We start from the raw sequence: 22744 nt of genomic DNA on the forward strand, positions 1-22744 counted from the left end.
TGACTTGAGGAAATAGTATATACTAGATTTTAGACCCGTGTCCAACATTAGATACGAGTTTTACGATATTATCAATATTAGATCTTCATACTTTTAAGTCATAAAAGCTTATAATTTTGAATAAATACGGTTCTAAGTGTTATATTTGTAGTACAATAATCATATGTTTGTCACTGTAATGATTAACCTAGACATATTGATGGAATTGTTTGTCGTAATCATTCCACAAGCCACATGCTATATATAATAATTTCTTCATTATAGAATATTTTGAAACCAGTTATACTCATAATGTGATATTATTATGAAAGATAATTAAGAATTAAAATATAAACATATTTGTGATCATGTACTTGACATTCAAGTATATGTATTTAATCATGATGCGCGTCCATAATACGCATAGGTTTATTTTCAATCACTTGTTCTACGATAATATGATAACAATTAGAACTCTTGATTTGAGTGACAGCTGTAACATTAAACATTAATATGTAAAACTAATATATAAAAATGAGAAAACTATGTACCTTTTTTTTATTAAGAGATAAAATGAATCTTGAATGTAGTTTATGTTGATTTGGATTTAGGATTCAAGTAACCCTTTGTTGTAAATCGTGTTTGGGATATGTATCTAGAGTTCACATTGTATTTATATCAAATATTAAACTAAATATTGATATTTATAATTATAAAAATCTAATATAATATTTGTTAATAAGTCGTTAGGTTTTGAAATAATTTTTGTAGAAAATATTTCATATGTTAAATTTTTTTTTAATTTAATTAAATGATTATAAATTTTAAAAAATTCTCTCAATTGATGGCTAAAAATAAATATAAAAATTAAGTATTCAGGGCTAAAAAGTGTAAATTATTGATGGAAAATAAAAAAGTGTAAATTAATGAGACTTTTTCTACAAATTAATATAAATACTAATATAATAATATATTTGGATAATGATTATTAGGATTTTTAATTTGTAGTTTATCTAAATGATGACATCATCAAAAGTCAATTTGATGAAATTGAGCGATGTGATTGGTTAATAAGTCATTAGTTCAACTGTCTTATAGTATATATTAAGATAAGATTAAGATTAAGATAGCACAAATTGTCATAAGAAAGTCCAAATTAAAGTTCAACCATAGTATAAGCATGGATTTAAGCCAAGATTAGTATAAGCATGGATTATGTGTTGATCTCGATCTGGTTGATATGACTCAGGTTGAGGACTATGGGTTGAGATGATGCTAAGCCAAGATTGTTGGGTTGAGGTGGGTCTGGCCAACATGGGCTTGGACCGAGGTGATGACAGGCCGAGATTGTGGGCTCGGATCAAGATGATGATGGGGAGCTAGGTTGTTGTATTCCACACGGGCTCAGACTGAAACCTTGTCAGTACAAGGTACTTGTGTTCGTAAATATCTCTCTAGCATCTTGCAAAGACATTCATAATCCACTTGAAACTCAGTTTAAGTTCTGTCGATGATTTGGAGGGATCGGTCTAAATAAAATTCCTGCATTCATTTAAAATAGTCTGAGGCATTCTAAGATTTATTGCTAATAACACTAAGACAATTAGACAAGAGTGTAGATATGTGATCGCATTCAACAAAAACATATGCTACTCGATCCGATATCAAGTAAATTATAAGAAGATTTACACACATTGCCTTACTTACAAACAGATCGAGGTCCAACATTAGACATCATTTTAAAACGTAGTAATTAACTTTACACACTTGTGATACTTGAATTCATTATTTAGTTGCTGTAAGATTTTATTGATACCATTTAACTGAGCTTGAAGTTATTGAATAACTAGGATTCAGAGATCTTGCCCATCCAAGTTGGTGGCAACATTCCGGTTTGCTCATGAACTGTGCTAAACAATGGAGGCAACATCTTATACACCCCGGCCACTTCCTTCATAGCACCACCACCATCAGCGCCCTCTCCTCCACCACTTGCTCCAGTCCAAATTGTAATCTTTGGTTGCAGTCCCCTAACAGCCTCACCATTAATCTTGGCGATTTCTTGATACATTCCTCCATTGATCATTAAATAATCCCTTAACGCTCCATAATTACCTCCCATTGCACCCAAAAGGGTGCGAATGTAGGTACCTTGGGCTTGGGCAAGAGCAACAAGACCTTCAGCCTCTTTTTGTTTTGCATATAACTCACCATCCGCCACTTGTTGACGTGAGTAGAATGCTGCCTCTGCTATTGCCTTTTGAGCCTCGGCTTCTTTTTCTTTCTCATAGAGAATTGCTTCTGCAGCCTTCTGCTTCTTGTAGAGCTCCCAATTTGCTTCTTGAACCTTTGTTCACATTAGAACTTAGAGTAAACTGTCTCCGAATTTTTTAACATTGTCATGAATTGTGTATTTTTTGTACCGGTCAGAATATGGTGGTGTTTAGTTGAACCAAAACACTTTTTGTCTGAAGTTGCATGAATTTTTACAAATAACTGGTGTATGTGTTACATATGATCAGAATATTTCAGTATATCTTTCACTTCAGGGATGCTATAGTTATCTTAATTTTTTAGACAAAACATAACTTAGAATCTTGTATGCATAAAAAATAGTTTGGGGTACTTCAATCCGTTTAGCCCATTTGACTGATATTGCTATTTATAGGATTTTTATTTTGTTTTGCTGTGGAAAAATAACCCATATTAAGCAATTCATAGGTAGTTCAGTTGAAACTGTTATTTTATACTAGAAAGGAATATGGCTAATCTGTATTTAGTTGTATAGAGGTTACCTTTGTTTCATACTCAACGCTGGCTTTACTTAAGAACTCAGCCTTAAGCTTTTCAGTTTGAGTCAAGGCATTCATGATCTCAACCTCCTTCTGCAACTCAGCCTCTCTCAAAGCCACCGCCTTATTGGCCTCCACTTCCGCCACCTGTGAATCTTTGGCCCACTTGGCCTTCTTCATCGCCAACTCTGCATTTGCTTTAGCAATTTCAGCCTCCCTTTCATTCTCGAACACCTTCACCTCCGTCTTCACTTTTATCTCTTCCTTTTTCCCTTGTCCTTGCCTCTGCGTCGATATGATCCTCGTTTCTGCATCAATCTTCGCTGCATTTTGTAGCGTTTGCCCTTCTCTTAGCTTCGATCCTATTTCACCCTACATCAATCAAACACTCAAATCATCTTATAATAGGCCTTTATATAAGTAAAGTACCTATAAACAATAAAGATTAGAAAACTATATACAGAAGGCTAGAACTTAAAACACGGGAAAGTAGTGGTAATTATGATAATCGATCACCTTCATCTTGGCTTCGGAAACATCAACTCTGGCTTGATTTGCTGCCTCCATTTGTGTTTTTTGTCCTAAATACGAAAAGTACTCGTGTCCGGGAACATCAACCAATTGTTTGACATTAGCATTATAAATCCACAACCCGAACTGATTAAGTTCCAGCTGAACTTTTCCGAAAACCTCATGCTTAAACTCCTTGGTTCCTTTGAAAATTTCCTCCATGGTCATGGAGGCAGCCAAGACACGTGTCTCCCCTTCGATGATCCCCTTGACAAGCTCGTTCACATGGTGTGATAGCTTATCATGAGGAGAAATGAGTTTGGCGTATTTATGGAGACTCTCCATATCGTCGGAGCGTGGACCAATGGTGAACACAGCAGGGAGGATGAAAGGAAGTTTCTCGGCACTCATTGCCTGAACTTCGAACGTGTAGTTGACTGGGGAGATGTCGAAAACAGAGGATGATTGGCCCGGAAGTACCCATGCTTTCTTAGCGATTTTGATGTCATCGATCCCGAATCCGGTAATCACCAGATACTCGGATGCCTTTGCTACCCTGTACATGGCTGGAGATATATAGTAGCTAGTACTGTTGGTCTGTTGGATAGGAAGTTAATGCTATATATACACAATTATAATTTATATTTATTTATTTGCTGCATATAATAAGATTATTAGTATAGATATCCAAACGTAAATTTCCAGGTAGTTTCCTTCTTGCTGTTAATGGTGAAAGTAATAAACAGATTCTAAAATATGTCTGTAATCATTATAGTATGGTGATAGGTAAGTTTTGTACTAGCTATGTGAATTCCTGTTAATAATTTATACCACTATAATATAACAAATTTATCTATGATATTGAATTATTTCAGAAACAATAATAAGAGTATTTTTTTTATAAAAAAAAAAACTCTAAACGAATAACTGAATAAGCGCCAATATTCTTGGTTAACGTAAGCTCTAGACATGGATTTTGTCAAAGTCAATTACCAGTGAAGGTGCATTTTTCTAACTTACAATATTTTTCTTGTATTTCAATCGTTAACTGAGGTAGAGAATTTCATATATCTTAAATGAAATGAAGTTCCAGTGCAATTTCATGAACATTAATAAGTCGCTGGTTTGCTGATATTCCAAGGATTCCAAAACCACAAGGAAATTGTTGGTTGACATATTGGTAAGAAAAAGTCAAACTAAAGTATTTAATGTGAATGCTTGCAAGGACAATACTAGGAAAATGTGATGATATATAGGGCTAATTAGCGCTATCAATTTCGACCCAACCCGAAAAAAATCAGGTTAGGATTGAGTATTTTCTACCCACCAACCCGCCAACCAACCAACCTGTATTTTTTTTGGGTTGGGTCCGGGTTGGGTTGTTGGGTTGTCAGGTCAACCCGTCAACCCAATATCTTTAAAATAATTGAATTATATATAATAGTTCATACTCCACATTACATTAATTCATACGTCATATTCTCATTTTTTATATTTCTAACCTAAAGTAACTTCAAATATGAAATAAAAGGAGGATTCAACATTATGTGAGATGATAAGTGATGTAGGATGATGCGGTAAGTTTGTTAACTTTGTGCCAAGTATTAACAATACCCTCGTATTTCATTCTTTTTTGTACCCTTCGTTTTCAGCTTACACCATCAATGATAAAGCTTTATATTGGTTGATTTATTCCATTTTATATTTATATATATTTGCTTCTCGGGTCACATGGGTTGGCGGGTTATGGGTCAGGGTTAAAATTTCTGACCTGAAACTTTTAGTGGGTTAGGTTAGGGTCGGAGTTTTTCAACCCACCAACCCGCCAACCCGAACCCATTGACAGCCCTAGGGCTAATAGGCAATTCTCTTGATTTTTCTTTTTTAACATTCAAGGTAAGGCTTTTATTGATGAAAAACTAGCGAGCTGCTAGAAAGTACAACGGTTACAAAAACAAAGGTTATAAAATTCAGAGATTGAGACAAGAATCATGAGAGCTATAGATTAAAGGAGTTCCATTTTTCCCAATCGACCCGGAGTTTATTGGACCGAGTTGAAAGCTAGAGAAAGGCAATTCTCTTGATACAATGAGGCACACTAGAAGGAGGACTTGTACCCATTAAATGTGATGTATTTAATGGGAATCTTTTGAGGGTGTGATTAATTAATTAACACTTGAGTTAATGTTCTAAAAAAATTAACACTTGAGTTGTTTTTTTAAAAGAGAATTTTATTAACAAACTCGCCAACACACTCAAATTAAGGAGTGACCGCCAGAATTACAAGAATATACAACTATTTACAAACATTGAACGAGTTACATTCTTGCCAACTAAGAGAGCAATTCCTTGATTTATTCTTGTACTATAGAGAGCAATTGACTATAACATTTGAGTTATAGTCCATTGGTACTCAATTCATGTATGGTTATTTTAAAATGAACGGAATCTACATGCATTTCATCAATTTGGTCACAAATCCATTGTATGCATGGTTCCGATCTGTAAATCATATATGCACAAGTATAAGTCATTAGTATAACAAAGAGCAAATAAAGATAGATTACTCTTGTTATAGAAAATGTGTAGAATTTTGTTATCAATGATATATAGGAATAAATAAAATAATGTTGCATTCTATCTACGTACAGGCTGGTTCTTACATAATCAAGGTATGTTAATTCCAAGAACAATGTTACATACATTTTGGAACCTTACTTTTGTTGCATAGTTGCATTCATTGGTGGCAAGGGAAACTAACAATTGGCAGAACGATAAATATAGGCTTTCTAGAAAGACAGATTAAAAAATCAATCAATCATTTTAGCCATTTTGTACGATTGGTTGCTTCTTAGCTTTGTCAACTTATTTAAATTAATTTAATAAGTATTATTGTCAAAATAGTGTAGGACTTAATATCTCGTAATGTAAGCAACTTTATACGGATTATCATTCAGTTTAGGTTTTTTTTTTTTTTTTAAAGTAAAGTTTCTATTAGTCCATACCCTGGCAAAACACCAGCGGTAAATATTTACAAGAATTTACACACAAGTAAATTTACACCAATCATCCCAATATATACTTTTGTTTTTTGACCTTGTATTATACTATAAAAATCCTAGCATTTTGATGTTTTGAATAATCTTTATAACATTTCTTTTGTCTTCTTCGAAGTTGATATCATTCCTTGTCTTTCAAATGTTCCAGCAACTAATCATAATAATCCCTCTAATAGTTTGTGCCACTTCTTTACTGCATCCCTGGTACTTGTGATATTCCAACAAGTCTTTAACATTAAAGACAAAGAATGGAGATGATCTGCACCATTTACTAATTACATACCACAAGTCTTTAACATTAAAGACAAAGAATGGAGATGATCTGCACCATTTACTAATTACATACCACACTTTTGCTGCTACCCAACATTCACAAAATAGATGTTCCACCGTTTCTAGTACCTCACCATTTACTATCATGCAGTTTAGTAGCTAGCTTACTAGCTAGGCTGCTGGCCGCTTAAGTTCATATTTTATTTTCCTTGATTTTCAAGTTTTTGGTTATTTATATAACAAATATTTGACTCTGGTGAATTCCAATCCAAATTTTGTTAACAAATGAAAAATTAAGAGTAATATATCTGGAAAGATTTGATTCGGGTACAATTTTTTGTACTGAATCTCTCAGTAACTAATAAAACTATCATATCAAAGAATTGATAAGTAAAACAAGACGATAAGAAATGACAAAAGGAAAAAAAATTGCATTGTTGAACACTTGAACGTACCTATGCCGTACACTATGTTTCTACTATTATTCAAAGAAATTATCTTCTACGTACCTTCTAAGAAGGGTCACAATGTTCCATTCACGTTGTCTAATATGTATCGAAAAATTACCTTTGTCATCAACTGATTAATAATTAATTTCTAACAATATCCTCAATACATATATAACTAACTTATTACTAGTTTAGAACTCACAAAATCTGTAAAAGAAAAAGAAACATTTTTCTTTTATTTCTTATCAGAATAATGAATGACATAATAACAAATCAATAACGAGTCCAAAAACGCTCACAATGTATGACGCATATATAAAATCTCATAGCATGGTGTAGAATTAAAAATAATACTACCTGTAACGTATAGTACGAATTGGTGCCGACGTATAATATAACGTATTAGGCCGAACACATCCAGACCTCAGTGTGTTGGCCAGTTTACTAGTAAGCATGAGGAACGTGAATTTTTGTACTCCCCTTTTCAGCTTAAAAGAATTAATGTTTTTGTTAAAAAAAACTCATATCAATTTTCAAAATAATTAATTTTTTATTTTTGTTTCTCTGTATTTCCTCCACCGACCCATCCCACCCAAAAACTCATTCACTACACTATCATTTTAACTATAAGTCTATAATAATTACCTTAAGACTTTAGATTTGTATGTACATCAATCTTAATTAACAATAAAATTTCATTGACAATAACATGATGGATTATAATTCCGATATTGAAGATCTAGAAACACTTGATAAAATTGTTTCCCGAGATGATATGATGAATTTGTAGGCATATATCTATAGACTGATTGTTTAAAAGACAAATTATTAGGAGAAACCGATATCAACCAAGGGATTTTAACTTGATTCCAAAAACAAGGTGAGATGCATGAGTTACTTCAACTCAATTTTTGTTTCCTGTAATTACCGGAAATAAAATTGACAGTTCCTAGGGATATTATTAGGGTGAAGGGGTGGCAGCATTAACCTGACGTATAGATTCTTGGCATGCCAAAACTGTTGGGTTTTTTTGTTTAGTTGTTGGGTCCATTCAAATAAAGAAGCCCAGCCCAGATTGATATGCGGCGTCAACAACCAAATTTCCATTCTGTGTTGATGGAGCGAGAAATCGAAATGCAAAAATGATTTTGGGTTTTTGTTTAACTCTCATGCCTTAATACTTTGACTTACAAATTTTGACAAGTTGGTCTCTCATCATTGGGCATCTTTTGATGTGGTATGTTTTCATTAATTGAAAATATGTCAAACTTTTCGTAAGTTGTCAACCACCCCTTCATAATTTACCGTATATTTGCGATTTTATGTCTTTGAGCATATCTTTATAAGCATTATTAAAGTGGAATTTTTAAAAAAAGTTAAATACTTTATTTAATACTCCCAAACTTTTCATGTTGTGTTAAATACTTTTTATTGTTTTAAAGGAAAATTATAGTTGAATTTTAAAAAAATGTTTATCTTAATTCTTTAACCTACTTGATTCGAACATATTTGCAGTTTAACTTTTAAGGGGAATGGACGCATGGGGTGCTGTGCCTGGGCGCCTGTCGTCTGGCGATGCATAAGAAGGAAATACATGTTACAACTTACAAAAGATTTGAGTACTCCATTGAACCAGGTTTGAGTCCTGCAGAGATGACAAGGTTTTATCCTAATTGAATGTCGTGTTTTCGGACGGTTTAGTTGAGAGTTTTTCTTCCTACTAGGTATTGAGGGTGAGGGGGCTCTCTTACGCTAGCCCGATTAAAAAACCGTAAGCTAGATCCTCTTACGTGATCCACACTTTTTAAAAAATAAAAAATAAATAAAAATCACAAAAGATGGTTTGAAGCTGAGCAAGTATGACTGTATGAACTCCAGTATCAAAAGCCCATTAAGTAAAACCAATCAATATAGATATGGCATCGCTGGTTCGAAACTTCAATTTATTGTAGGCCCAAGCTAGACTTCAAACATAAACCCATTTTAAGTCTATCCATTTTGAGTTTTTTTAGATTTAATAAATACTTAGAACTTTATAAGTATCCAACATATAATATATTTTTCATTTTTATTATTTTACGATATTCACAAATAATTCCTCTTTCTTTATAAAATTTTATTATTTTACGATATTCAACGTTTTTTTAAATTTTTTGAGATTATTAAAAAATAAATCCTATATATATATATATATATATATATATATATATATATATATATATATTTGTTTTATAAGAAATTATAAAAATATGAAAAAGTATATCTTGTAATTAAACTTATTTTTTATTTTCTACCAATAGACACTATAATTTTCAAATTACTTAGCTGAATGATGCTATTTCATGTCACTACAATCAAACACACCCTAAGGAGGCGTTTTGTTCGCAAAGATTAAAGTTAACTGGAATATTACAAATTGATTTTTTGTAACATGTATATAAATCCGTTTTTTATTTCATGGCTAATTTTTTTTTAGCAGAGATTAAAGTTAGTTTCGTTGATAACTATCCTATATTTGTACTTTGGAGGATGGATTGATGGAATAGTTGAATAGTTCCAACAAAGAAAATTATTTGTAGAGTACTTAAACTTTAAAGCAAGATCAAACACCCATAATATAATGTAACATTATCAAAAACAAGAGAGTGATTTGAAAGGGAAGATAACATGAGATTGCAAACTTTTTAAAGGTAAGGGATCTGTTTTGTCACTAAACTTTTTTCACTGGTTTCAGACAATTTGAACACTTCCAATTCCACACAGTTTCTTAAATTCCTTGTATTTCTCTCACACTCTATTTCTATGTTCTTCATAGTTCATAACACACAATGTGTGCGTACATTAAAGAAAAAACACCTTCATTTCATTACATCATGCCAATCCTTACAAAAAGTATATATTTTTTAGGAACAAATTTCGGCCCTCAAATAATTTTGTATGGCTCAAGTGTGTTGTTGAAAGCACACCATCTTGATACAACCCCCAAAAAACACATCTTTTATTGCCATAATGCTAAAAAAGATTTCATGCCCATTTTCATTTCTCCTTCTTTTTCTTACCCTTTTTTTCTATCTATCAAATGCAGAACCTTATTTTACCATCTCAAAATCAAGGCACACTTCAGGTTGCTCTTATTTTCTATTACAAAGAAAATGAGTTTTTTTTTTTTCTTTTTTTTGGCTGTGAAATTTTAAATATGATTGTATGTGGGTTTGGTCAATTATGTAGGAAAAATAAAATATGGAGATTTGGTGGGGAAGAAAAGGTTTCTTATTGGTAATGAACAAAAGAATGGGAATGGATCATCACTTGTGTTGGCTCAAGAAAGAACAAGAAGAAAAGATCCTCTTGATAAATTCAACATATATAGAGGTGGATGGAACATCAAAGAACGCCATTATTGGGCTGTATGTTTCTTCAAATCATACTTCAAGATTTATTTATAATATTCCTTCAAATGATCGAATTATTTTGCTGTGAAGATGGAAATTGATCATTAAAAACCTTAAATCCTGATTTGACATAGCCAAAATAACAGATATACCATCATCCAAAAATAGAAAGAACCCAAAACCATATACTGCAAACAACATTTTTCATTTCGAGTTTCAAAGAACATCTAATAGATTGACAGTTTAAATATTGTGATCATCATATATATATACTCATGTTTGCATGCATATATATATATATGTGTGTGTGTTGCTAGCTTGTACAGAATTTATTAGCACATGTTCTATTTAACCCTTGAATTACAATGCATGTAGTCTGTGGCATTCACGGCTGCACCCTTCTTCGTGGTGGCTGCTGCCTGGTTCGTGATCTTTGGTATATTCTTATCATTAATATTCTTCAGCTACTGTTGTTGCCGAAAAGCAGAACCTTACGGCTATTCCAAAACCGCCTACACTCTATCTCTCATTCTTCTAATTCTCTTCACCATTATGGCAATGTAATTAATTAATTACCATTATTTAATTTCAAATCCCCTTTTTTACTAATTTTCCTAAAAACCTGAATTATTGTTCTTCATAAAAATCGTTACTTTTCAGTGTAGGATGCATTATATTATACACGGGACAGGGGAAATTTCACCAAACTACAACAAAAACATTGAAATATATTGTGCATCAAGCCGATATAACTGCTCAGAGGCTACGTAACGTGTCTGATGATCTTGATGCCGCTAAGAAAGTAACCGTGGCACAGGTGTTCTTGCCTGTTGATGTTCAAGCTGACATCGGAGAAATACAAACAAAGCTTAATGCCTCGGCTATTCAACTTTCTGAAAGAACCAAAGACAATAAAGAAGACATTCATGATCTTCTTGAAAGTGTGTAAGTTAATTAATTATACCCCTACCCGCGACTAGTTTGATACAATTATCTAACTAGCGACAAAATTGTAAATTTCTGTCATTGATCATGTGTTTTATACGTATGTGTTATTGTAGAAGAATAGCGTTAATTGTTATAGCTGCGGTGATGCTCTTATGGACGTTTCTTGGATTCAGTAAGTTCTTTCGATTCTAACCCCATGGTATATCTAAAATAAAGTTTTGAGCTTTTGATCAAAGTTTGTTTCTTGTTCAATTTATCCTCATTTTTCTTATCTATTGACTACTGAATGACGTTTTTTCAGTGTTTCTTTGCAGTATTTTCGATCCTTGGTCTGCAATGTATGGTTTACACGTGAGTGAAAATGTGATTTTCGCTACCAGATCATATTTAAGATATGTTTTATATATGAAAAGATCGATAAACACTAAAACCTTTGCAGATTGGTGTTGTTTGGATGGGCTTTTGTGACCATAACGTTTATTTTATGCGGCGTGTTCCTCTGCCTACATAAGTAAGTTCTTTTTTTACAGAGTGAAGATATATGTATCAGAAATTGCATGTCTTGACTTGTATATATCTTGGTATCAATAGTGTGACTGCAGACAGCTGCGAGGCAATGAACCAGTGGGTCGAGAACCCAACAGCTCATACAACTCTAGACGATATCCTTCCATGTGTAGACAATGCCACGGCTCAGGAGAGCTTACTAAGGACCAAAGAAGTCACGGTTCAACTCACAAATGTGATCAACCAAGTCATAAGAAATGTCACAAATAGCAATTTCCCACCTGACTTTGCGCCACTCTACTTCAATCAATCTGGCCCGATGATGCCAACCCTGTGCAACCCATTCAACCCGGATTTCACTAACAGAACATGTGAACAAAATGAAGTACCCTTGAGTGAGGCCACAAAGGTCTACAGTCAATACGTTTGTCATGTTTCATCGACCCAAGTGTGCACTACTACAGGCCGACTAACTCCTGAGTCGTATAGACAAATGTCAGCTGCAATTGAACTTGGCTACTCGTTGTACCTATACGGGCCATTTTTGATTGAATTACAAGATTGCACTTTTGTTAGACATACATTTACTGACATATCGCGTGATCATTGTCCTGGGCTAACGCGTTATCTTGACTGGATTTATATCGGGCTGTTGATGGTGTCATGTGCGGTGATGTTTTCGCTTGTTTTTTGGGTGATTTACGGGAGGGAAAGGAGACATCGGGTGTATTCAAGAACAATAGTTAGTAGAAGCGGACGGGGGAAGGATATGTGAATCAATCTCTTGTATGGCAACTTCTGGGTTTTTTTTTTTTTAAAAATGTAAAGTGATAAATGGCTAACTTCTGTTTCTTTTAACCGGTCATTTAGTTTTGCGAATCAAATCTATTAGCAGAACCGGTGTCACTTTAATATATTTTTAAGATATGTCTTAACAAAATAAACAAAGGTGGAAACAATTCGTAACCCCTAATCGTTGTTTTACTTATAAGAAAAGTGAAACATTACAAAGATTATAAAAATTATAAAAGGTTACTTTAATATTGGTTTTAGACATGATTGATAATTTTCGATTTACAATTTTATATATTGTATGATTTATTACTAGATCATACTTTAAGACTCTAATAATATCGGTTTACTCCTTTTAAATAATTCCGTCTTGCACTCCTCTGTGGCCGGAGGTCCCTATGGAAGCAGTCTCTCTACCTTTGTGTAAAGGTAAGACTGTCTACAGCATACCTCCCCTATACCCCGCGCATGGATTGAGTCCTGCTGTTGTTGTTGTATATGTTTTTTTTACCATTCAATCATTAATCGTTGATAACTAGTACTACGTATATGTGCATAACCAACACAATTTTACCTACACAACACAATTTTAAAGCTATTTAATCCCTACACAACACAATTTTACCATACAAAATAATGGAAACGGAAATAATCCATTAATGGTATTTCATCTATTTAAACGACCATGGCTATAATAAACTTAAGGGTACATATAACATATCGTTTCGGAAGTTCCAGGTTAAATTAAAGACGGTTGTGTGAGAATTTGAGTAAAAAAAATATATGGCCAGCTACAAGTATTGTTTGATGCTCTTCCATTGTTTCCGCAGGTCTGCCCACGTACATCTTTGGTGGTTATTTGTGTTAAGATAAATCGATATTTCTGCTTAGTTAGTTAACATTTAAGCTTTTATATTAAAATTCAGCTTTCATTATCGGAAAACCATATTATATTATGCAAATTTTAATCCATTTAATTTTATGTAAAAAACGAGATTTAATTAATTTACATAATAAAATTTCTACATGCATAATTTTTTTAAAGGATAACATACCTATGCTGCATAAATATATATAAATATAAATATAAAATGAAATAAATCAACCAATATAAAGCTTTATCATTGATGGTGTAAGCCGAAAACAAATGGTACAAAAAAGAAAGAAATACGAGGGTATTGTTAATACTTGGCACAAAGTTAACAAACTTATCATCTCACAGAATTTTGAATCCTCCTTTTATTTCATGTTTGAAGTTACTTTAGGTTAGAAATATAAAAAATGAGAATATGACGTATGAATTAGTGTAATGTGGAGTATGAACTATTATATATAATTCAATTATTTTAAAGATATTGGGTTGGCGGGTCGACCTGACAACCCAACAACCCAACCCAGACCCAACCCAGAAAAAATCAGGTTGGCGGGTTGACGGGTTGGTGGGTCAAAAATACTCAACCCTAACCTGATTTTTTTCGGGTTGGGTCGAAATTGACAGCCCTACCTATGCATTGGCATGTGCATATTGCATATACATTACCAAAGGACCCGTAAATAATGTTGACTAATTTTGTTTGTATACATATCATTTTATTTAATATTAATGTATTTGCTTACTTATTGTGATTATTTAATTATTTAGTATGTATTCACATAACATATTTCTTTTTTTTATGTAGCTACAGCGTCAATGGTTAATGCACAAAAAAGATGCGTTGAGATATTGAGCAAAAATACGAGTGATTGTAAACTTTTTGAGTGTGGTGAACTATGTTATATAAAGCACAATGGCAATGGAGTTTGCAAGCGATCACAATCGGGCAGTTTTTCATGTGAATGTTTCTATAATTGCGATGAAGATATTAGGGAGGGCCTCACAACTGGTTTTGCACCCTCCCCCTCTCCGAGCTTGTAAATCATTCATTTAATTTGCATACCATGTTTTTTAATTGGTACTTTTACTTACTATTACAAAACTAATAAATATAAGATGTACTTAGCTTATATGCTTCAAAAAACTATTAAAGGGCTATAAAAATTAGTCATGTGGCATCCAATCCAATGAATAAAACATAAAGTTATTATCAATTTTATGATGGATAAAATCAAAAACTTTTACGACATGTATAACTGAGTAAAAACAATCAAGCATGTTAAAAAAGCGTTTTATGTATGTATTACTCCGGAATTTGATATATCATCCTATCTTAATTTGTACCGGTGTAGTTATTGATTGATGGTTTAATTTGTCTAGCCAAATTACCATTTGTTCGTGGGCTCCTATGGGGAATTAAGTAGCCCAAAAGGCTGATATTCATTAATCCATGATGGGTCAAAGATACGGCCCGGCCATACGGGTTTCACAATCATCAAGTCGTCATGTACCGACTACCGAGTACTGTTACTTGTTTTTATGAATCAAAGGTTATACAAAATTATCATAGTAATATATTAGATTTTCTATCATATTTTTGATATGTTAGAATTCTCTCTAAGTTGTTATTTTTCGTAGTCATCATCATGACAAATCAAAAAATTGTTTTGAAAGTGATTAAAGGCCCCCTAATTAACTAAATGAGTTTATTTCTTAGAACATTTATGTACTTGTTCCTTTTAGGTCATGTTGTTTTTCAAGCATCTTTTCTAGGTCGATAAAACTTTATAATTATTTTTGCTTGAGGCACCTTTAATTATTCGGGTAGCGACTTTCAAATTGATGAATTCTGCCTTTTTCAAAACATTACCATTTTCGTGTACGTGTAAGCTCGATGGGTATTGATTACATTCTTGCAAGGCATATAACGAAGGTACATATGTGTGTATAGTGTTTTTTTTTTGTTTTTTGTGTTGATATGTCTAAAAGGCAGAGCCAATTGATACTCGTAGAGTGAGTTTATACACATAATTACTAATAAATATAATATCTAAGTATAAATTAAAACCAGTGAGTACGTAAATACTCTTATAACTATATCTAATTTATTAATTAAGAAGATACACTACTAAAGCTATAGTTAAGAAGAAAAAATTGTTTACCAAGCTCAACTAATCTATATTTACTCTACAAAGACCTCTCCAATATTTATATCTTATCTTATACTCAAAAATAAATAATAGTCCCATATAATGTGTTCCTTCATTGTATGGAAAGGTTGCAACTTAAGTTCAATTCCTAACCACTTTAAACAAATAAACGACTTTTCCCTCTTTTTCCCTTTCATTAATTTGATGACGATTCTTGGAACATAATAAAAGCGATTTTTAAGCGCTAATAATGGCTAATATCTGATAAATTAACTAGACGTGTAATTAGTTTAACAAAAACTTGAAAGAATTACTTTATATATCGGATTTCAGAAATATCATCAAATTTAAGCGTTAATTTAGATCATAATGAAAACCTTTTTTGATTATACAAGTAAACAACTACAATAACTAAAGAGATTTTTTTTAATTTTTTGTTAGTTTTTACGTATAGTTAGTAATTTAATATATAATTGTAATTAGGATTATAGTTGCATATATATACTTGCATTCACTCAATTATAAAGTCTTCAAAAGGAAGCTTTCTCCTCTGTTGACGTTAAGCACGAATGACTCATAGTTTGAGAATAAATATGAATGGGTACATATATACCCTTAGGTGGGATATAGTTGACCAAACAATTAATAGAATAAATAAACTACTCTTATTATTAATCATCATAATTACATATTGCATATAATTTAGATATTTGATGGTTTTCACATCGACGAGATTCATATAGCCAGAGGCGTGGTTCGAATCGAGTTATGAGATTAATATAGACGCATAGGTACTCGTACGTAGCTAAATTATGGAATTATGAACAAATAATCTAAACAAAATGAAAACGGTAGATTGATGGGAACCGCTTGATCTCATGTACCGAATTGGTACTCACATAACCCCAAGCGAGGATAATGTCAAGGTAAGTCAACCACTTAAATTCAATTCTGCCTCTAGCAAGATTCGAACCCAAGTTGCTACCAGAAAGTGGCAGCTGGTAGCGAACTCTTATAAGAAGAGTTGGTTAATAATCTTAACAAAATGTAACTACATATATGTAAGTAATCCGTAATCTCCACGAAACCACAATGGTGTTTTAGTTTGGAAATTGCCTAACATTGGATGGCCTACAAAATCGTGTTATGCATGAGATTTATATATAGCATCATGTGTATTGTTGCCAACTCGGAACACATATAACGACTTTTCAAAATGGAGGAGAGAACGTTTTGTGGAACAAATCAAATGAGACCATGGGTCACGAAAAATGAATAAATATGAAAGTATACATTTTACAATGACAAAATAGTGAAATACGATGTAAAGGGAGCACGCTTTAGATTTATTTATTTTTAACTTTTTATTCTTTTGTTAACTCCACGGGATGGGCCACGAGAGTTTTTCTTCTTTGTTAAATGGGAAGTGATTTTTACACGGGTCCTTTTGATTCATACACGGAAATCTTATATAAAAGGACAATAATACCCTTAAATTGAGTCAACGATTGTTTACTATCTTCCTCGGCGCCCATAGTTTTAGTTACCATGAAAAATTGCGAGTATAATTGTAGATGAAAACCTTTCTGCCAAACCATTAATGCCTCACTAGTGACCACACTTAAAAATGATACATCACATTACTTAGGATTAAAATCAAATTTTCTGGTGGATTCTACAACTATAAATAGCACATTTCATTTATCTCGATCTTGTAAATGTAATACTTTATTTGAAGCTGTAAATTGCTTAATTGTACCTCTGGTTGTAATTTGTAAACTTTGAAGAAACTGCTTCATTTATCTCGATTAACGAATAGCCTGCGGAGTTTCACAAACCAGATGGCATATTTAATTTCATGAAAGCGGTTCTAGTCAATTTTTGAGGCATGAAGCTGTGAGCAATCAATTTGTTCACTGTTGTGTAGCCCAGAACCCGAGCTTCACGAGCCTGTAAGCTAGCTAGTCTAACCATTTAATTTGAATATCAATATGAATGGAGCACTACAAATGGAGTATTGTGATGTTTCATTTTTGAGCGTGGTCAAGCATTAATTAACAGATGGTAGGGGAGAAAGGTTTTGATTTACTCCGAATTACTTTTACTAAATTTCTTGATTTTTTAGAAACTAGCTAGGCTTTGAGAAAGGAACGTTAAAAATTGGTATCATATCTAAGGGTATAATTGTCCACTTCTCAAAATTTCCGTTTACAAATCAGAAAAATCAATGTATAAATCACTTAAATACTCCGTAAAAGTAATTCCATTTTGAACTTATAACTATCATTTGACATTTTCATGGATGAGCATGGCCTTAGATAGGCCACAAAGATTTTGATCTCAAATGTATGGTCAAATGTTCTTTTCAAGTCCGACTGTCTGAGTATAGGCATTAATTTTGTTATAAAGACAAATAATTTACGTTATTAAATATAGGCAACAGACATAAATAAGTTTTCTTTCCAGTAAAAGTTGTAATTACTTTTTGAAAAATGCTAAATAAAGCCCTTAGGGTCACTTAACATATATAACAAGATTGTATATTTCCATATTAAAAGTTCACCCCTAAATTTTATGATAAGTTTACAACTAATTAATGTACCTCAACGAAAACCCGTAAGGTTTCGTTTAACAAAACTCATTCTTTTTTAACTTAATTGTGCACCCTTTTAACAAAATTAAATAATACAGTATCACCTCTTGAAACAATGTGTCAATTGTAAAACATTATTCCGACAGGCAAAGTGTAGTCCATTGTAGTTGGCCCATGAAGATGCTACTACTTGTACAGTTGTACTCTTATTTATTTATTAACGAGATATGTCACCCGAGCGATGCTCCGGGAGACATTACATTTGTTAATGATTTAATAAAAAATATTATTCAAGAGACAATGTGTCATAAACATTTTGAAGAAAACATATATTATTCAATTTATTAAAAACTGACATTTGTCAGTTAAAAAATGAACTGTAAAAGTTTTGTGTGAAAGTGAAAGTCGTTCGCGTAAAAGTTTAGTGCTAAAGTGTAAGAGACTTAAATGTTGTGGTGAAAATAAAGAAAATCAAAAAGTATAAAAATTTAGTGCTAAAGGTATAAGGGGTTAAAATGTTGTGGTGAAAATAAAATGAATAGAAAGTTTATTATTCTTTACAAGTTTTCCCGTACATTTCTTTTTAATATATGTGTTAAAAAGTTTGTTGTTAAAGTGTAAGAGGTAAAATGGTTGTAGTTAAAATAAAAGATTATCAAAAAGTAGAAAACTTTAGTGTTAAAAGTGTAAGGAGTTAAGATATTGTGGTGAAAATAAAAAGATTAAAAACTTTACTGAGAATTATAAAAGTTTTGTTCTAAAAGTGTAAAGAGTGAAACTATTGTGGTGAAAATAAAAAATAAAAAAAAAGTATACTATTCTATACACGCTTTCCCGTACCTTAAAATAAAAGAAAATTAAAAACTATGAAAGTTTAGTGCTAAAAGTGTAAAGAGTTAAAATATTGTGGTGAAAATAAAAAGAATACAAAGTTTACTAAAAAATATTATAGTTTAGTGCTAAAAGTGTAAAGATTGAAAGTTTTGTGTTGAAAATAAAAAGAATAAAAAGTTTACTAAAAAGTATTATATTTAGTGCTAAAAGTGTAAAGATTCAAACTTCCGTGGTGATAATAAAAAGAATAAAAAGTATACTATTACTAAAAAAATATTATAGTTTAATGCTAAAAGTGTAAAGATTGAAAGTTTTGTGGTGAAAATAAATAGAACAAAAAGTTAACTAAAAAATGTTATAGTTTAGTGCTAAAAATGTAAAGATTGAAACTTATGTGGTGAAAATAAAAAAAAAATAAAAATTATACTATTCTTTACACGCTTTTTGAGACTTTATTTTTAATATATATACAAGATATATCACCCGGGCGTTACCCCGGGAGACATTACATTTGTTAACGATTTAATAGAAAAGAATTATTCAAGAGATAATGTGTTATAAATAGGTATGCTTTCATGGATCGAGGTTAAAAAACCACAAACTTTTTGAAGAAAACATGTATTATTCAAATGATTAAAAATACAACAAAAATTGACATTTGTCGGTTAAAAAATAAACAATAAAAGTTTTGTGCGAAAATGAAAGTAGTTCGCATAAAAGTTTAGTGCTAAAAGTGTAAGAGGCTTAAATGTTATGGTGAAAATAAAAAAAAAATCAAAAAGTATAAAATTTAGTGCTAAAAATATAAGGAGTTAAAATATTGTGATGAAAACAAAAAGAATAAAAATGGTACTATTCTTTGCATGTGATAGTTAAAAGACAAATAGTAAAATGTTTGTTTGAAAGAAAGTAGTTCGTATAATAGTTTAGTGCTAAAAGTATAAGTGGCTAAAATGTTGCGGTGAACATAAAAGAAAATCAAAAAGTATAACAACTTAGTGCTAAAAATGTAAAAAGTTCAAATATTGTGGTGAAAATATATGAATAAAAAGTTTATTATTCTTTACACGTTTTCTTGTATATTTCTTTTTAACATATATGTTAGAAAGTTTGTTCCTAAACTATAAGAGGCTAAAATGTTGTGACTAAAATAAAAGATTATCAAAAAGTATGAATGTTTAGTGCAAAAAGTGTAAAGAGTTAAAATATTGTGATCAAAATAAAAAGATAAAAAGTTTACTAAAAATTACGAAAATTTAGTGCTAAAAGTGTAAAGAGTGAAACTATTGTAGTGAAAATAAAAATAAAAATAAAAAATATACTAATCTTAACACGTTTTCCCGTACTTTAAGATAAAAGAAAAATAAAAAAGTATGAAAGTTTAGGGCTAAAGTATAAATAGTTCATATATTGTGATGAAAATAAAAAGAATAAAAAGTTTACTAAAAAGCATCATAGTTTAGTGCTAAAAGTGTAAACATTGAAAGTTTTGTAGTGAAAATAAAAAGAATAAAAATTATAGTATTCTTTACTAAAAAGTATAATAGTTTAGTGCGCAAAGTGTAAATATTGAAACTTATGTGGTTAAAATAAAAAGAATAGAAAGTACACTGTTCTTTACACGTTTTTCCGTATTTTTGTTTTGTGGTGAAAATAGAAAGAATAAAAAGTTTAATAAAAAGTATTATAGTTTAGTACTAAAAGTGTAAAGATTGAAACTTTTGTAGTGAAAATAAAAAGAATAAAAAATATACTATTCTTTACTAAAAAGTATTATAGTTTAGCGCGTAAAGTGTAAATATCGAAACTTATGTGGTTAAAATAAAAAGAATAGAAAATACACTATTCTTTACACGTTTTTTCGTACTTTTGTTTTATATATATATATATATATATATATATATATATATATATATTAGTATAAACATAAATATTAAGTGAAGATATTATTTTTTTTTATTTTCTTTAACCAATGGACTCGGTTCGTTATTCCTAGCCTGAATCCAGAAGATGTTCTGGAATGGTGTGACAATCTCAAAATATCTGCTCCTAATCATCAAAGGTTGCAGGGCGATCATCTTTATTTGGTGGTGGTATTTGTGGAAAGTTAGGAACAATAAGATTCACAACAACATTCAAGAAGCGTTTTTGAAGATCTTCAATGTTATTGTTTCCATAGCCTACCTATGGATTCATAATAGAGACAAGAAGGATAGTATGGATTGGAAAGATTGGATCGAGTTTCCTTTTAGAAATGGTTGATGCGTTTTCTTGGTTGGAAGGTGTTTGTATCATGGTTGAGCTACTGTATGTCTTAATTGTGGTTCGCGGTTCAAGATTTGGACGTTGCTCCTGGATGGTTTATTCCCGTGACATGGTTGGGGCTTCACCAAAAACAACACGAGGTGAAAACCGGTGACTCGATCCTCGTTGTTGGGAGTTTTTCTTATGTCTACTTTGGGTAATTGGCATGAGTTTTTTTCACGCATTTTAAAGCCTTCACAATTAATGTTACAGAATACATCTAGAATTGTTGTTTTTTGTTTTGTTTCTAGATTGAATGTGTATTTGTAATTGTATTCTTGGTGACTAGCACCTGGCTAGGTTGCCGTTTATTAATAAAATTTTAGCCGTTCTAAAAAAAAAAAATTATTATTTGTTTTTTGTGTTATTAAAGACTACAATCATATCTACGTAATGCACTTGATAGATGGTTTTTAAACATATGATTTTTAAAATAGCATTATGTTATGGTCATAAATTCAAATTTTAGGCTTTTTTTTTAATATGGCTACTATCATTTTTTTATAGAACGACAGTTTATTCTATTCCTAAAATACGCACATGTCTGGATGAAACTGGGTACTCTTGAAAAACCCCTTATTAATCCATCCCACATGCCCACACATGTGGGATGTGATACTCGAACCCAATTGGATCCATACAAGGTCAAAAACATTATCAATAGGTCACTAAGCTCATTATATACAAGTGTGTTTTAAGCATCAAATTATTCTTATTCAATTAGATTTAATAAGTTTTTATTCTTTTTATATCATTGAATATTTTTTTTATAGTAAATGATGTTTATAAATCAAGTCGGATTAGGTTAATTACATAAAATTTGTTTTAAGCTAACGATTATATATATATATATATATATCTAATATAACTAAAAGAGGAGGTTGGGGTACACTTGGCACCCCTAATCCCTCTTCTTTAGCCTAATACACCATCCTTATTAATCATCTATTTTTTTAATATTTATTTAATAAAAAATTACCAACCTTTAATAAAAAAATCTTATAGAAAAATCTTTACTATTATTATTATTATTATTATTATCAATCAACACTTTTTGTTTCTCTTTTTAAATTTATATGGAGTTAATTTTCATATGTTTTTTCTTTAGCTTTCTTATTAATTAAGTTGTGATATTGGTAATGCAGTTTTTGTTTCTCTTTTTATTTATTTAAAGTTGAAAAAAAGATAAACTGGAATCAATATTTATATATAGTTAGTTTTCATATTTTTATTTTTTTAGCTTTCGTATTGATTAAGCTGTGATATTGGTCATACACTTTTTGTTTCT

At 31.3% G+C, this 22744-nt stretch overlaps 3 protein-coding genes across 3 annotated transcripts; 2 read left to right on the forward strand and 1 right to left on the reverse strand.

Moving 5' to 3' along the window:
• Window positions 1-1626: 1626 nt before the first annotated feature.
• LOC122591614 (flotillin-like protein 4) lies at window positions 1627-3894 on the reverse strand. The gene is made up of 3 exons (XM_043763876.1): window positions 3288-3894; window positions 2775-3143; window positions 1627-2326 (listed from the first exon to the last, which is right to left on the reverse strand). Exons 1-3 carry the CDS (start codon window positions 3843-3845, stop codon window positions 1826-1828), a joined length of 1428 nt encoding a protein of 475 aa, XP_043619811.1. The 5' UTR covers window positions 3846-3894; the 3' UTR covers window positions 1627-1825.
• Window positions 3895-10353: 6459 nt separating this feature from the next.
• LOC122594761 lies at window positions 10354-11594 on the forward strand. Its single transcript, XM_043767119.1, has 3 exons — window positions 10354-10469; window positions 11115-11399; window positions 11516-11594. Exons 1-3 carry the CDS (start codon window positions 10354-10356, stop codon window positions 11592-11594), a joined length of 480 nt encoding a protein of 159 aa, XP_043623054.1.
• Window positions 11595-11688: 94 nt separating this feature from the next.
• Window positions 11689-12684, forward strand: LOC122594777. The gene is made up of 3 exons (XM_043767120.1): window positions 11689-11753; window positions 11842-11913; window positions 11994-12684. Exons 1-3 carry the CDS (start codon window positions 11689-11691, stop codon window positions 12682-12684), a joined length of 828 nt encoding a protein of 275 aa, XP_043623055.1.
• The last annotated feature ends 10060 nt before the right edge of the window (window positions 12685-22744 follow it).

Source organism: Erigeron canadensis, chromosome 1, assembly GCF_010389155.1.
Source record: "Erigeron canadensis isolate Cc75 chromosome 1, C_canadensis_v1, whole genome shotgun sequence".
In the NCBI taxonomy this organism is placed as follows: domain Eukaryota; kingdom Viridiplantae; phylum Streptophyta; class Magnoliopsida; order Asterales; family Asteraceae; genus Erigeron; species Erigeron canadensis.

Excerpts from the sequence above, each read along its gene's own strand:
- LOC122591614 (XM_043763876.1), bottom strand. The coding sequence starts at position 3,845 with ATGTACAGGGTAGCAAAGGCATCCGAGTATCTGGTGATTACCGGATTC. Across the intron at positions 3,144-3,287 it reads TTTCCGAAGCCAAGATGAAG|GGTGAAATAGGATCGAAGCT; the intron begins GTGATCGATTAT and ends TGATTGATGTAG. Across the intron at positions 2,327-2,774 it reads GCGTTGAGTATGAAACAAAG|GTTCAAGAAGCAAATTGGGA; the intron begins GTAACCTCTATA and ends ATGTGAACAAAG.
- LOC122594777 (XM_043767120.1), top strand. The coding sequence starts at position 11,689 with ATGACGTTTTTTCAGTGTTTCTTTGCAGTATTTTCGATCCTTGGTCTG. Across the intron at positions 11,754-11,841 it reads CTGCAATGTATGGTTTACAC|ATTGGTGTTGTTTGGATGGG; the intron begins GTGAGTGAAAAT and ends AAACCTTTGCAG. Across the intron at positions 11,914-11,993 it reads GTGTTCCTCTGCCTACATAA|TGTGACTGCAGACAGCTGCG; the intron begins GTAAGTTCTTTT and ends TGGTATCAATAG.
- LOC122594761 (XM_043767119.1), top strand. The coding sequence starts at position 10,354 with ATGGGAATGGATCATCACTTGTGTTGGCTCAAGAAAGAACAAGAAGAA. Across the intron at positions 10,470-11,114 it reads AAGAACGCCATTATTGGGCT|TGTAGGATGCATTATATTAT; the intron begins GTATGTTTCTTC and ends GTTACTTTTCAG. Across the intron at positions 11,400-11,515 it reads CATGATCTTCTTGAAAGTGT|AAGAATAGCGTTAATTGTTA; the intron begins GTAAGTTAATTA and ends GTGTTATTGTAG.